Source organism: Candoia aspera, chromosome 6, assembly GCF_035149785.1.
Source record: "Candoia aspera isolate rCanAsp1 chromosome 6, rCanAsp1.hap2, whole genome shotgun sequence".
In the NCBI taxonomy this organism is placed as follows: Eukaryota; Metazoa; Chordata; class Lepidosauria; order Squamata; family Boidae; genus Candoia; species Candoia aspera.
Window position 1 is genome coordinate 13,008,802 of NC_086158.1, and position 16,018 is coordinate 13,024,819.

At 38.6% G+C, this 16,018-nt stretch overlaps 1 protein-coding gene across 2 annotated transcripts in view; it reads right to left on the minus strand.

Moving 5' to 3' along the window:
- The window catches only part of NAALADL2 (N-acetylated alpha-linked acidic dipeptidase like 2), a 443,576-nt gene extending 431,259 nt beyond the window's left edge, over nt 1-12,317 (minus strand). For both annotated transcript variants that reach the window (XM_063306434.1, XM_063306433.1), the window contains exon 1: nt 11,842-12,317. In XM_063306434.1, the coding sequence (XP_063162504.1) occupies nt 11,842-12,317 (476 nt within the window). The remainder of the gene's footprint in view (nt 1-11,841) is intronic.
- Between the last annotated feature and the right edge of the window lie 3,701 nt (nt 12,318-16,018).

A 16,018-nucleotide genomic window follows, 5' to 3' on the forward strand; every position in this document is an offset into this window, starting at 1 on the left:
TTGGATAGAGATACACATCATATTAAACAGTAAACCTTATTAAGCAGTGAACAAACCACAATGAGTGGATTCACTCAACCAAACAAAACTAAATCATATCTTTGTGCAAATGGCATTATGTGCAAATGCATTATCATAGGTAAAGCAGCAAATAGTTTTGTTTTTTTTTCTTAGTTAAATGCTATCAAGTTGGATCCATCTTCTGGTTGGGCAGATGTCCTCCATCTCAGCCTGTCCCCAGTAACAATCCACCTTTGTATAGTATAAAGCCAATTCCTAACATTCTGCTAAAATGCCTTGTCACAAAGAAACATAAACAAGAAAACTACAAAAATGCATTGGATTCCATCCAGGTAAATAAATTAAAAAAAAAAAAAAACAGCTTGAAGACACATAGTAGTCTATGATAGTGCCACCTTATCAAAGTTACCTATTGGATACTTATTGGTTGATGCAGCAATTAATTTCAGTTAATTGCATCCCATATATTATTATATTCCACTTGTACCTCTGGGTCATCAGTTTTCAAACACTCAAGAAATGGAAATTTAAGCATCTCAAATGTAGTTATATCCATCTATACCTCAAAAATAGGAATAGTCTGAAATGACTACAGTTGCAACCATCTGCAAGGTGCACTTATGGGATGGGGGGTGGGGGGTGTTTGCATAAACCCATGCTTCTTAACAGCAGATTCAGTTCACTGCTAAACAAGCTTAACTCAAGTTCCCACTGTGCCCTGCTCATATTTTTCAAAGCCTGCAGCCATCACTGTTCCTAGGAAGTAGAAGAATCTATAATAAAAAAAATCTTGTTTCCTAGCAATGGGAGATAGTTTTTGTGTGAGGTTTATTTTAAGTGGCTATTTAGAGTTGCATTAATGTGCTTTCACTTTCCTTTGTGGTTTGTGGTGATTCCTTATTGGGTAGAGGAGAAAATTGAGTACCTGACACCAGCAACTGCTTACACAGGGGAAGGCCTGCCTGTGCCTACCCTACATTAGATAGGAAGCGGCAGTACAGATGTTTAATAGAATCCCTGATCCTCGTGCCTAACTAGAGGCCATGCACAGGTGCAGTTGCCTTTACTGATTAGTGGTACTGAGATATATATCAGATTGTATGCCAACTTTAATTTTAGAACTGTTTCTGGTTATTTTCACATTATTAAAGAGAACATCTGTGCTTATTAGAAGGTTTTCATAATGGTGAAATGCAAAGAGAAATGGATGCTTTCTGATTCTTCAGAAAAACCCAACTAGGGGTTTCATGTCCCTCAAGCATCCATCTTCTTAGCTTGTAGCTGCATTTAGACATTACACGAATCCACCTTTTTGTTAACTGAGACTTACTCAGTAAAAAGATAATCAGCTGTAAAAAGGTGGTTAAGGGCTGCATGAGGTATGGGTTCACAGGTTGATCATCACTTTGCTAAATCTAGGGCTACCAATCTCAGCTGCAAAAATCTGGGAAACCACTAGGGTTTTCTACATCTCTTTGCTACCGTGGAACATCTGGATTTTTGCAACTGAAACCTGGTTATCCTAGCTAAGCCATAACTCATGGTTTACATGCCACAATGTTAAGCCAAATGTAACATACCCTACAGTGGCTACCTGTAAATTAGTCTGTGTTAATCAAACATTTAGACACATGGATATAATTTTATTCTGACCATGCTTTCTTTGCTATGAGAAATACAAAATCATCATATTTTGCACAGGGCTCACAACATGTCCTGCATGCCATGGTGTGAAGACATTCTACTAACCATTTGCAGGGGTCATGTTTCCATAACATCCTCCCCCCAACCCCACCAGCTCATCACCACCCTATTGCTGAGGTAGTCTGGACTTATTCTAAGGAATTCCAGCATGAACGTAGTATTTTCCATTGTATCCCAACAGGATTTCCCATGTGGACATTCTACAGTGAATAGAGAAGACCTTTCAGAGGATAGATCAGCACTGATTTTATTGTATGTCACCCAATGTCATCTTGTGTGAGTTGGGCAGCCGTATAAATGTAATAAATAAATAAACTGGCAACCTGCTTGGGACCACACCCTCCTATCCAGGTGCTAGGCTCCATTCCTCCATGGCCATTTTGACTGTGACAGCAAGATAGACTTGACACTTGCATAGCCTTTTTCTTCTTGGGATTCAGACTGAATGTGAGTTTTCAAGATTAATATTCCCTTTAGTATGCAAAAATAAAGGTTCTAGGGGACCTGCACGGCAGCTCTCTTCCCCCATTGTGGACAAATGCTTAGTTTCATTGTGTCATTTCTCCTGGGAGTTAGAAATGGGGGCAGGGGGGGTTACATTCAATATTTCTATAGCTAGAATTTTTTTGAAGATCATTATATGATACCCAGCCTATGAAAAAAAGAGAAGTGGCTATTCTAGCAGTACAGCTTCCCACTTTGAAGTTGGCCAATGGGGCTGTGGAACCTGCTTTTCCCCAGCTCAGCCTTGGAGAAGGAGATGATGGGTGGTAAGGCAGGCCACCTGCTCTCCAGCTGAACATGAGGGTCTCTTAAGCCTGCAGGCTGTGATCTCAGTTTTTAACTCAGCTTTCCGTCTAACTGAATTATGTTGGGGTAAACATGTAGGCAAGCTAGTGTTTTAAGTGGGAGTCCCAAGATTTTGTTTTAAGCAGAGAAGCCAAATTGTTTGGGGGTTGATCATATGGGAAGAGTAGGAACTTCTGATAAAAAAACACTCAGAAATTGTTTCATTCCTTTATTACCTTACACTTCCTTCATATTAGCTGCACCAACTGATTCTTCCTCTTATCCTTAACTGGATACAGGCAACATTTCATCACACAGCTGCACTTGGTAGGTGGGAACTTTTTTCAAAAAAAGGGTTGGCCTGAAAAAGGTTGGTCCAGAGCTTTCATGAATGCCAGTGTTGAATGATCAGCCTATAAATGTTCTTATCTAGCTAACCTTGATGGGGCTTGATTTTTAAGCAGAATCAGGTCTGGTTAAGGCTTGGAGGGGAGACTACAGAATATGAGGGCTGTAGACAAGCTGGGAATTGAAGAGACATTCCAGAAGAAGGCATTGTCAAACTAATTCCATGTTGTCAAGAAAATGGCATGGATGAGTCTATTAAATCACCAGTATTTGAGGTTGACTTGAAGGAGATCTTATCTTTATGAATTATTTCTTATAACATTGTGTAGTGGAAAAGCATATGAAAACTATCATATAAGAGCTTACTTGCTGAGTTGGCCTTTCTTAGAAGAATTCCAGGTTTTTATTTTTATGTATGTATGTGTATGTATGTGTATTCCACAGATACCTGGTATTAAATTAAATATATCTAGGATAGTACCTGAGCTTAATCAGAGTTGAAATCTTATAAACAGCAGCTTAAGACTATCATTTCAAACTGGGTGTGCACTATTAAATTTTCCTCCCATATACAACAACAAGCATGTTGGAGAGATTAAAAAGATCCTTGAAAAAAAAAGCTTTTCTAAAAGTATGTGAAACCTTGAGAATAGTAGTTAAGATACATTAGGATCTAAGTGATCTACAGAAACTCAGTGGGTGACTTCAGTACCACATGCCTCATAGGGCTACTGCTAGAAAAAAAATTGGAGGGGCAGGCTGTTTAAGCCGTTACTAGCTAGTAAAGATGAAGGGAAGTGGAATGGCAAATCTCAAAACAGAATCTAGGTTCCTGGTTGACTATCTTGACAGAACTCTCAGCAAGAATACTCCACACTGGGATTATTTATTTTACTATATTTTATTTTTGCAATTCCTGATAGTAAACTTTTAATATAAATATATACATGATAATTTACCTAATGGTTATGGGTGCTGATGACAAGAGCTTTAGGCAAATTAATACTCAGGAAATCAAACATCTGTTTCTCCTTCTGTCTTAGTATTTTTCTGTGGTATCTGTAATACTGGTTCAAATAAAAAAAAATTAGGGCTTATGTATACAAAAACTATTCAATTTGTCTGAGTTTTTAGTTCCTGCTGTTTGGCAGTGATTGGCTCTATTTTCTTTCCACTGTTTGCTTTGTTTCACAAAAACAATGATCTTTACCTGTGATCTCACTCTCATTAGAAATTTTATTTGCCATGCTTTCACACTAAGAAGCACATTTTAAATAACCCACAATTACCAGAGCAGTGCTGAGCTTCAGAAGAAATGTAATTTGAAGTAAGGAAATGCCAAGTGGCTGTTTCAGTGACTGCAGGGGTGTCTGCAAGGTGTGGTAAAAAAAGTCAAGGTGGTGGCCACAGCAATGCAATCAAAGCTGCACTTGATTTTTATATGTATAATCCCACCACTTTTTGACTGTACTCTGCAGACACCACTGAGTAAATGAAATGTATTATCTGCATTTCAAAGGCAAAAGCAGAGATTTGGGGAGAAAGGGGCAAGGTTTATAACAGTAAATAATGTGTTCTTGGAGTTTGTCTAGATAATTGTGACAGTCTAATATCATATGGCAGCAGAAAAAACATTTCAAGCCAAGAATTCTGTTCAAGACAGAAACCAAAAGTTTTAGCCTTTTGATGGAATTCCTTACCATGTTATGGCATAGCATGATAGATGAGTTCACATATGAAGCTAAAATAGAAATCATTAGAGCTTCAATGATACTTTTAATGAATCACCCCCTTGAAGCTCTTTCCACAAAGCAATGTGGCCTCCTGGTTTCTAACAGCAAGGATAAGCGATCATGCCTTACTCTACTCAGCTCCCCCACAGATCTTTGCTGAGAGGCACCTTCTCTACAGTCTACCTTGAAGTAAGTTGAGGACACCCAAATGGTTTTGTCAAGACAATCAGGATGACATTTTTGCAAAACATCCTGACTCCAAAGGTCAAATCTCTTTGTTGAAAAAAGTCCACATTGCTTTTCACAGGCTGTAAACCATTGTTTGCATATTACAGAGTGGGCTAAGATCTTAACCTAGTGGTGACCTAGAGTTGTAAATAAAAAGAAGTTGCATCAGGCAGGAAGGGAAGAAGAAGACCCCTTCCTGCCACACCCCTTGATCAAGGTACAATCCATTTTTTTATCCCTCTGGGCTCTGAAGATGTGAAGGGTGTCCATCTCCAATTCTGAAGGCAGATGAGAGGACAATCAGCAGCAAGGTGGCTGGCTTCAATTATTGTGGTGATGGGTGCACACATGGAAGGCCTGAAAGACCACACTGGGGATAGATCATCCTGCAGAAGGTCTGGCTACATTATGTGGTTCCTAAGAGTCAATACCAAACTTGATAGCACATAATCAAGATATCTAAATATTGAACATTCTGATCCTTCCATTCTGAAATTTGTTTTAACTTTGTGTATATAACATGAATTTAATTTTGTATTACATAGAAATATGTAAGTCACAGTAAGATGCATCCAGAAGTTGGGAAGTGGCTGGCAATAGCCACCCAGACTCACTGGGATCAGCGGCATACAAATTAAACAAACAAACATATTGCTTTCCTGGAAGGTAGGAAGCATACAGCAGCAAAGGGATTGTCCAATGGATGGACATGGTAGCCTGAAACTCGACAGGATTTTCTTAAGCCATCATGAACACAGGACAGGAACAGTTTAAGGGTACAGCGCAGATATGCCCAAGAACCTGAATAAACAGATAATACCAATGTTTGGAGCTTATTTCATTTACTTCATAAATGAAGTCATCATAGAACTCTAGAAAGACTAGCTTGTTTCATGGAGGGAGCTTTGCCACTCTAGATGCAGGGCGAGCATCTAGAATTGAAGAATCTGGGGAACTGAAGAAGGACATCAGCTGAAGAGGTTGGCTTAATCATGGCATTTGATTCTTATGGCAGTGAAAGCCAAGACCAGGGGCCAAATGTTATCTGTGTGTGTGTGCATGTGTGTGCATGCATGTGTGTGCATGCCTTTGAGTCAGTGTTGACTCCTGAGGACTGCCTGGAAAGCCCTGCAGTTTTCTTGGCAAGGTTTTTTCACAACTAGTTGGTCATTACTGCCTTCTTCCCAGGGTTCAGAGAGAGTGACTGGCCCAAGGTCACCCAGGTGGCTTTGTGCCTAAGGAAGAATTAGAACTCACAGTGTCCTGGTTTCTAGCCTGGTGTCTTAACCACTACACCAAACTGGCTCTCTAAATCTCCTACCTGTCATGAGTACTGATGGCGAGCAGGAGGGGGCCTCTATCCAGGGGGGAAAATGCATGCGTAGTACTGAGGAATTAAGCAGCCATTCAAAGAGACACAGATCAGACCCGCCTTAACTTTTGGGGTTTATCTGTCTGGGTTTTCCCACGCTTCTTCAGTTTGTTAGGATTCTGTCTTATGTAGCAGTAATAAACACTAGAGACCTACTCCTCATCTCAGCGTGATTCCTGACTGTTAGGACACTACCTCTTCCTTATTTCTCCCATGGTTTATCAGCTGGTTTGCCTTTTATCATGAGAGAAGCACTGTCCTGCACAAGGCTTTCATTCAAAAAATACCAAGGGAGCCAATAACACAGAGATTCCGCTAACCCTTAGCTTTAGCAGTTGGAGGCTGGAGAAGGGAGGGAGGGAGGGAATTGTTTTTTTGTTAGAATTTTAAAAGTAGTTTACTCTGTCCTGCTCAGTGTGAAGGCAATTATCACACCTTTACCTTACTCTCATGATTTTGGTATTTCCCCCAGAATTCAGATATGATAGACTAAAATCTGGAACTTCTGAGTCAAATCTGGAGATGGGATAACCCTGGCAAAAATGGCTAGCCTAAAGCAATGCACTAAATTGAAATCAAATTGAAATCAAACCACATTTATATTACTGAAATTTCAGAATCCAACCAAAGCTTCAGGTAGGGAATTGAGTAAGGGATAGGAAATATATACATGTATGTATGTATGTATGTATGTATGTATGTATTTCATGCCTTAGGCATGAAAGCCGGCTGGGTGACCTTGGGCCAGTCCCTCTCTCTCAGCCCAACTCGGTGCAATGTAGACTAGCCTCCTCGTGGTGCACCCTGGGCAACGTGACTTGTCATGGCTAAATAGTCCACACATCTGGCTGCTGGACCTCACAGGGATTTCCCAGCAAGAAAAAGCAGCATGAACACTGAACTGCTATGCCATATGATTAATATATATATATACTACACAGTATGTGTGTGTGTATGTGTGTGTGTGTTTGTTTGTTTATTTATTTCACACATACATGCATATACACACCAGTACACACACTGTTTTTGCCCTGTGGTTAAGTTGGGCAGAGTAGAATAAATGGGCAGAGAAGAATAAATATGATGATGGTGATGATGATGATGATGATCAATCAAAGACCATATTTGAAGCTCAGGGTTGAACTGTGGAGTCCTTGGTGTTCTCTGAGCCTTGTTGTTTTCTTGCAGACATTTCATTGCCAGACTAGGCAACATCTTCATCTTGCAAGAAGGGAGTGGGAAAGACTCAACCATACTTTCAACTGGGAAACTGTGAGCATCCTAGACCAATCCAAATCCAAAAATGTTAGGGAATTCCTGGAAGCTTGGCACTCAGACAAGTCAGCCATCAACAGGCACTCAGAGGTAAACAACATTTACATACCATTCAAAAGAGACCAAAAAAGCTAAAAGACTAGAACATCTCCTTGTCAGCAATCAACATCCAAATATGCAAAGATTAGCACTAGGATTAACACCAGATGAACAATCAAACAGTACACAATACCCTTATCAAGGAACTATTAACTCTGTCAATCAAGCAGCAAACAACAGCCTAATAAAGGAACTTCCAAGGAGAGAACAACACCCCCACCAACACAAGCAGGGCAAGCCACTGTATATAAACAGAGAGCAAACCCCACACCTTTCTCACACTGAAGATGTTGCCTTGTCTGGCAATGAAATGTCTTCAAGAAAACAGCAAAGCTCAGAGAGTGCCAAAGACTCCACAGATGATGATTATACAGAACCAGGTGAAATCACAGCTGCCAGTTCTTTAGCTGGTGTTGGCCTTCATTCACATTGAGTTCTTCCCAAGAACCTAGGATGTCATAATGTATCGGCATAGTATATGTGCGGATCCAAGCAGTGTGGCCTTTTGTAATGGACAGATGGAAATTTCTGTTTTGTTGTTCATTTGGCTAGCCTGGGATTTTATTTTGCCAGGGAGAAATGGCATATTTTCACCCAAATAGCTCACAAAGACAAAAGCTCCTGTACAAATTAGTTTGCTTAACATCACATATTCAGCCAGCTTATTGATTTAATCTATTTTCCAGATTTGCAGAATGCACTGAATCATAAACTAACCAGACCACTTTCTGGATTAACACAACATAGTAAGTCACATCACAGTAAACCACGCTAACCCCCTCCCAAATTAACGAGGGGGAGGAAGTGGTGTGAATGAAGTTGCTAAAAGACTTGATTAAACATGCAGTGTAAAGTGAGCCAGTGCATATATTATACCAAAAACAGAGATACTAACATCTGAATGTGCAGAGTGTAGGTTTCCATAGTGTAAAACACAATGCAAAATTAAACTTAATCACCACCCCCAGCACAACAATTCACACATTCAACAACATTCTGTCCATCCATAGTTTCCTCATACTTTTCATATATCCCCCCTCATTAGGTACAGTGATGGACTGGGGCATCCACAGGGAGATTTTTTAAAAAAGTCAAGATGGTGATCACAACCATTTGATTGAATCCCTGCTCCTTTGTACATGTGTGCAACACTCATCTGTGTACAAAATGGGCAGGGCTTCAGTTGTGTGGTTGTGACTACCATCTTCACTTTTTTGAAGCCCCACCCTACTCTGCGGAGGCTTCCCACCCTTGAAGTTCACAAAAGTTAGAAGGTAAGCACCCTAAGCAAAGGCTTAGTTAAACTCTCTGAAATGGTATTTTTCAATGAGCAAGTACACCTACCCCAAATCCAGTAACCTGTAATTCAGCCTCAGGAAATGTTTCTACTTTTTTTGAAAAGCCCAGCGGGAGACTTAATTCTCACACAGCAATATGATAGCAAATCTGAAGGTTATAAATACAAAGGATGGAGGGAAACAGACCAGCAAGAGGGGTCCAAGTAGTCTATTGTGTAGAGTCAGTAGGAAAACAAAATGCAAGACAGTTCTTTAAATAGGACGTGCTCTTGAATCACAGTAGTTGCTAAAATCTTTGATGACGGCTTCCTACTTTCTTCAATAAAGATTATTTATCTGTAGTCCCTGAGTTTTTTCTGAATTTCCCTAAGGGCTTCTCTCCTGCCTATGAGATGAAACTTGATACCTAAAGATATTGCTATGAAGAATCACTTAGCAACGTTCAATAAAACCTTGGAACTGTTTAATCAATGCATTCCACACCCACCCCATTGTTCAGTGACTATGTTCACAAAAAAAATACTTAACCTGATCACCAAATAAATCTATTCCTGAGATCTTACAATGCATTTTGCCATTATAGCTAAGCAAATAGGATGGGTTTGCACAACATGCTTTACAAAGATACATCTTCCAAGTTAATGCTAAACCAACCAATATTGTGCGGATGTTCCAAGTAGATCTTTAATGGACTTGATTAAATGCATTTTGTGAACACAGCCTAATTTCCTCTTTAAAAGATCAGCATCATATTTGCAAAATGTACACCTGGAAAAAGAATAATTATCAAACAATAAAAGTAATGCAAAAAGGCAATAAATAAGCCATTAAGTTGAAATATTCAGTGTTGAATAAATTGATAAAATCACTCCCCTGTATATACAGTGATGCTTAAAAGTTTGTGAATCCTTTTGAATTTTCAATATTTCTGCGTAACTATGACCTAAAATGTGATCTGTTCTCTCCACAAATCCTAAAACTAGATAAAGAAAACCTAATTAAACAAATGAGTCAAACACATTATACTTTTTCATTTATTTATTGAGGAAAATGATCCAAAGTATGTGAATCTTTGCTTTCAGTAACTGGTATGCCCCCCTTGGGTAGCAATAACTGCAACTAAATGTTTCCGATGACTGTCAATCAGTCCTGCACATCGGCCTGGAGGAATTTTAGCTCATTTCTCATTACACAACAACTTCAACACATGAATGTTGGTGGGCTCCTCACATGAACTGTCTGCTTCAGGTCCTTCACAGTTCTATAGGACTAAGGTTAGGACTTTGACTTGGCCATTCCAAAACATTAATTTTCTTCTGCTTTAATCATTCTTTGGTTGTATGAATTGTGTGTTTTGGGTTGTTTTGTTGTTGCATGGCCTACTTTCTCTTGAGCTTCAGTTCATGGACAGATAATCTGACATTTTCCTGTAGAATTTGCTGGTGCAATTCAGAATTCATACTTCCATCACTGATGACAAGAAGTCCTGGTCCAGAAGTGGCAAAGCAGGCCCAAACCATGATACTGCCACCACCATGTTTCACAGATGGGATAAGGTTCTTATGCTGGAATACAGCATTTGCCTTTCACCAAACATACCACTTTTCATTCAGGCCAAAAAGTTCTACCTTGGTTTCAGTGGTCCACAGAACCTTCTTTAATAACCTTTTACTGTATCCACATAGTCTTTTGCAAACTGTAAATGGGCAGCAATGTTCTTTTTGGAAAGTAGTGGCTTTCTGCTTGCAACCCTGCCTTTCATACCTTCTCACCATTGTTGTTCAGCATTCTGCTCTTGATGGCCTCATGAACATTCACAATGTTATGAGAGGCCTTTATTCCCTGGGCTTCACTGAGACTTCCTGGAATATTATATGCCTTGCTTTTGGTGTGATCATATTTGGTCAACCACTCCTGGGGGAGAGAGTAACAGTGGTGTTGAATTGCCTCCATTTGTATACAATCTGCCTGACAGTGGACTGGTGGAGTCCAAACTCTCTGGAAACAGTTGTGTAACCTTTTCCAGCCTTGTGATCAACAATTGTTTTTCAGAGATCCTCAGAAATCTCCTTTGTTTGAGTCATGATATATTTCCAGATACTTGGGTTGTGAAGATCAGACTTTGATAATAAATACCCAGAATTCTGTTCTTTAAATAAGGCAGGACCTCCCACAGTCACACCTGATCATCATCCATTGATTGAAACATCTGACTCTAATTTCCCCTTCAAATGGACTGATAATCCTAGAGGTTCACATACTTTTACTGTACACAAATAGGTAGCTTTGGATCATTTTAATAAATAAATGAACAAGTAAAATCTTTTTGATTCATTTGTTTAGCTGGATTCTCTTTATCTACTTTTAGTACTTGTGTGGAGAACATTGTAGGTCATATTTATGCAGAAATATTGAAAATTCAGAAGCGTTCACAAGCTTTTAAACAGTACTGTACAACATCTACAAATATATACCACAGGCCATTTCTACTGATATATATTATCACTATGTAAAATATTTTGGTGTAGAAAATGAAACATAGTTAATCATCCAATAATCATATGTCAATAGTCATGGTAGTCATATGTCATCCTCCACTGGTGATTTCTGTCCACAGATTTGGTTAGCAGTTTTGAAAATACCAATCTAGACCACCTTAAACTAGGATTAAAAAGTGATGAGAAAAAGTTACATTACAGAGACAGAGACATATTATCAGGCTTTCAACCCAGTGTGGCTGTTAAATCTTGCCTCTCCCCATTCTGAATTTCTTATTCTTAGCAGAAGATTCACACTCCAATCTACCTGACAGAGGTGTTGATATAGGGATGAAATGAATGATACTTCTGTTGAAGTATTTTTCCTCATTTTCCATGAGCTCCCATAGATAAGGTGAGAGATAAACACAGGAATAAATAAAACAAGATATTTTTGACAGCATCAACAAACTAAAAAGTAGAAATAAAGCATATACCTGAAAATGTCTGCAAGATCTTTTGCTTTGATATCTTTAAGAATATCCTGAATGATGGGAGGATCACTGGCTTCTGAAGATTTCAGTAAAGGTGGGCATTGTGCATGTCCATAGTAGCCTATCAAAACCCCCAAAATAAGTAAACCCATAGCAGTGCAAAATAGCTTAAATATCCTGCAAAAACTGCAGCAGTTGCTCTTTGGTGGACGCCGTGTATGGTGGGAGACATAATCTGAATCTTCCTGGAGCCTTTCAAACCTTCCTTTGGGAGATGCTGATGGCTGAATAGACTCCAAGTCAGTGTTCTGAGTACTCTCAGTTGATTGAGCGACTCCCCCATCCAAATTAAAATGGTCAAAGCTCAGGTCCTCCAGTTCTTTCTCCATGTCCCATTCTAACTCCAGGGAAGTGGCTGGAAGGTCATCAGTATCTAAATACTGTGCGCTCTGGTTTGCATGGACCTTTTGGTAAGCCATCCTTTTACGTGTATATAGACTATAAACTAAGATGAGAGCTTGAAGAAGTTGGGCACATTCAGCCTTGAGAAGAAAAGACCAGGGAAGCATAGGATAACCATGTTCAAATGCCTGGAAAAAAATGACACAGAGAAAGGTCAAGACAGGATACAGAATAAGAAATTTACATTACAGGAAGGCAGATTCTGGTTGAGGTTAGGAAAAAAATAAAACTTCCTAACTAAAAGAGCAGTTTATTTATTTATTTATCAGTTTTATACAACCGTCTATCTCACAAAGATGACTCTGGGCAGCATACAAGAAAACCACCAGTTAAAACAAATAAAAACAATTAAAAGCAAACAACAATATAAATAATATATAAATATAAATATATAAATGTATTATAAATACTTATATTTATTATAAATAAATATAAATACATTAAATGGTGTATCAATTACCCAGAGATTTGCTGGCCTCCCCTTAAGTGGATGTATTTAAGCAGAGTGTTTGTATAGTCATTCGTTGAGATGATAATAATTTGGATTCCTGCTTGGATCCGACTCTTAGAATGGGTGGCCTAACCTGGCCCTTCCCACTCTAGGATTCTAAATGTCAATGGCATATGTTTCCTTTCATATCTGGAATGTGAATGTAACCAATTATTTAAATATTCCTTAATGCGCTGGTGGGATATAAGCCCAAGACTACTAAGACATAGGGAGGTATCAGGATCCTTTCCTAAATGGATAGATTTTATTTTTACAGAATTGTCAAACATTTAATTTACAATGTATAACTGGAAAACTAAATTACTTTATTCTAACCATTGGCTAATTCAGATATCAGCCAGTTTCCATCTGCTATTTTCTGGCCAATAATGTAATCCCATCTATTTATCTCACTTACTGAACTAGCCAACCTTTTTTTCCCTTTCTTTCTCAATCCATTTCCTTGTGTCTCACTTGCTTTAAACTGTGAGCTTGTGAGTGAAAAGAGAAATGCTCTTTGGTTCCTTGTGACTACCTGAAGATATCCTTGGAATTTTCTTGGCAGCAGAATTGAAGCAGTTTGCAACTGCCTTCTTCCAGACTGCTTCTCCAATAACCCAGTCCCAGTTTTCCAAATCCTTACAGCCCTGGGATTTCCTGCTGTCTCGTACCTAATCAGACCTGTTCCTGATTAGTTTTTGGGGCATCAGTCAAGGTCACTAAATGATGCCACTGGCAGTGGTCAACCTTGAAGTACGGACTGTGCAATCATGGAATGATTATTTTTTTCCTTGGCACTCTGTTTGAAAGAACAGGAAGAGGAAATGGAAGAGGAGGAGGAGGAGAAGGAAGTATTGTACTGATAATAAGGGCAATAAAACATATCCTATTTGGGCATCTACAAAGAAACACTGGCTTATGATAGAAATTTCAGGGTGACATTCCTTGCTCTTCAATTCCTCAATAAAATGCCCTTTTGGATATAACGTTTTATTTTTTACCTGCATATAAATATATAGTTCTTCATGACTGATCAATCTACCTGGAATTTATTCTGCAGATCTAATTTTTTTTTGGGGGGGGGTTATATTTCCCCCCCTTCTTTCATCTGCCTCCCATTTTAAATGAATCAAAATCATGCCTCAGTTGGTATTCTTAGCAAAAATGGCTTCTTTAATGGCAAAGCGTAAGGGTGGCAGTTGCAGCCCATTTCTATCTTAACATACATGCCCTCAGAGTAGAACTCTGACCTCTAATCTAAACGTTCAAAGTCAATTCTCTACAAATCATTTCTAAACTGACTTCAGGGATGAGACTTAAGTCTCATTCATACTTCGACAATAGAGATTCCATCACAGAAGCAGTGGCAATTTAACGCTTTTCAAACAGCAGACAGACCCATCAATTAGAATGAAATGCAGATACAGATATTAACTCCTCAAAGTGGTGGTTATCTGAATGACACCTGCATCACAGCCTCCTCCTCTTTCTTGTAGCATATTAATAAATTTTCTCCATCTAAGATCCATCTTCCAGATAGCTTCACATATTGGATAAACCTACTTAGATGCTGCAGTGAAGAAAGGGAGGGGAACACATCTCTGAACAGTGGGGAAAGGAGATTACAAAGCACATCAAAATATAAACAAAGCCCGCTGCCTACCAACCTAAAGGAAGGGGGGGAAAGTATCAAAATGTATCTCACTTAACACAGCATTTTTTTTTTTTTTTTTTGGTCATGGTTAGGCTGAATCTTATGAATTTACTGATTTATGTGTATGACTGAAAACTGGTCTGGGAGCTGTTTCATGAAAAAAAAAAAGACTTTTTACTTCCTGATTTTGCAGCATGTGCACACTTAAGAGTGCACACTGTAGTAGATGCAAGGCAGACACGGAAACTTCTAAAATGCCTCCTTTATCAGAGCCAGAAGTAAAAGTCAGCATTCCATAACAGCTGCCTTCAGACCTCCACACATTAAATAGAAAACAATATATCAGATCAAATGGTGTAAATGTGGATGCTAAATGAAACTAAATAAACAAACCTAAATTAGCAGAGTCCAAGTGTGGTGCGTTTATGACAGCTTTAAGGAAAATTTCAGGCAATAGGATACATGCAGATCAGTCCTGTTTAATAACCTATCCATGCAAGCATTTCATAAAAATTATATAAAATTCTATGAAATGGTTGTTATCCTGAACAAGCAACAGCCTTTTTTAATACACTGGATATTACAGCTATTTCCCATTAGAGAGAAGATTCTCAAAGGAGATGCTCTCCACCAAACATTTAATTGGATAGGCTTTTCCAGATAGGATAAAGATTCCCTAAAGAGTTCTTATTTCCACAAGGGAAATTTGTTATTAACAAAAGCTCTTTCAGGAAGATTTTTTTTTTTTAGATTTATGTCTGTGATAGGAATTGGCAGAATACCTCAAAAAAAGTGTTTTCCCAAAATTCTCTTTGCCTTAAAATTCCATGGACGTTTTACACTGAGATTCCTGTTTGTTCTCATATATTTTGCTTCAGATGAAATCATCAGCTCAGAAAAGGGAGGAATATCCCTACCACTTTTTTTTTTCGGGGGGGGGGCTAATCAGACTAAGCATTCTTGGGGCTTGCTTCAATATTTCTTAAATTCTTCAGTTGAACCAGAACGTCCACATTTCTCTCAAAATTCTGTTTAGTGATCAATCTAAGTTAAGGAAAGAATAGTCACTTCCTGCAAGGGAGGGACTCAGGGGTTGCCAAAGATTTTGTAACTTGCCCATAAGACCCACAATCCTTTGCTTTGCCCATAATCCCACATATTGAAAGTTGCTGGCATTTGAATGTTATTTAAATACCAATAATGCCAATTGCACTTAGCCAGGCATCATACACTTTTAGAGCAAGAATCATTAACAGTGATAATAGTGATGACAACTTCTCTCCATCATGGCTTTTCTCCCATTTTCTATCCTCCCAAACTTGTTCCCCATTCAAATGGACTGAATACATTTTTCATATTTTTTTACCAATTGTGTCTTTGTACATTTCTGACCACTATAATATAGTATTAGTAGTCCAAAGTAGTTCCTACAGATATTTAAGCAGCACAGAGATATGGGTTTCCTTGGTTTGATTTTCTTAGCTTTGAATAGTGAACCAAATAGAGCAATCAACTACTTGCATTTTCTGAAGTTCATGTATCTGAATGTATGGCATTTGTTCACCATTATACAA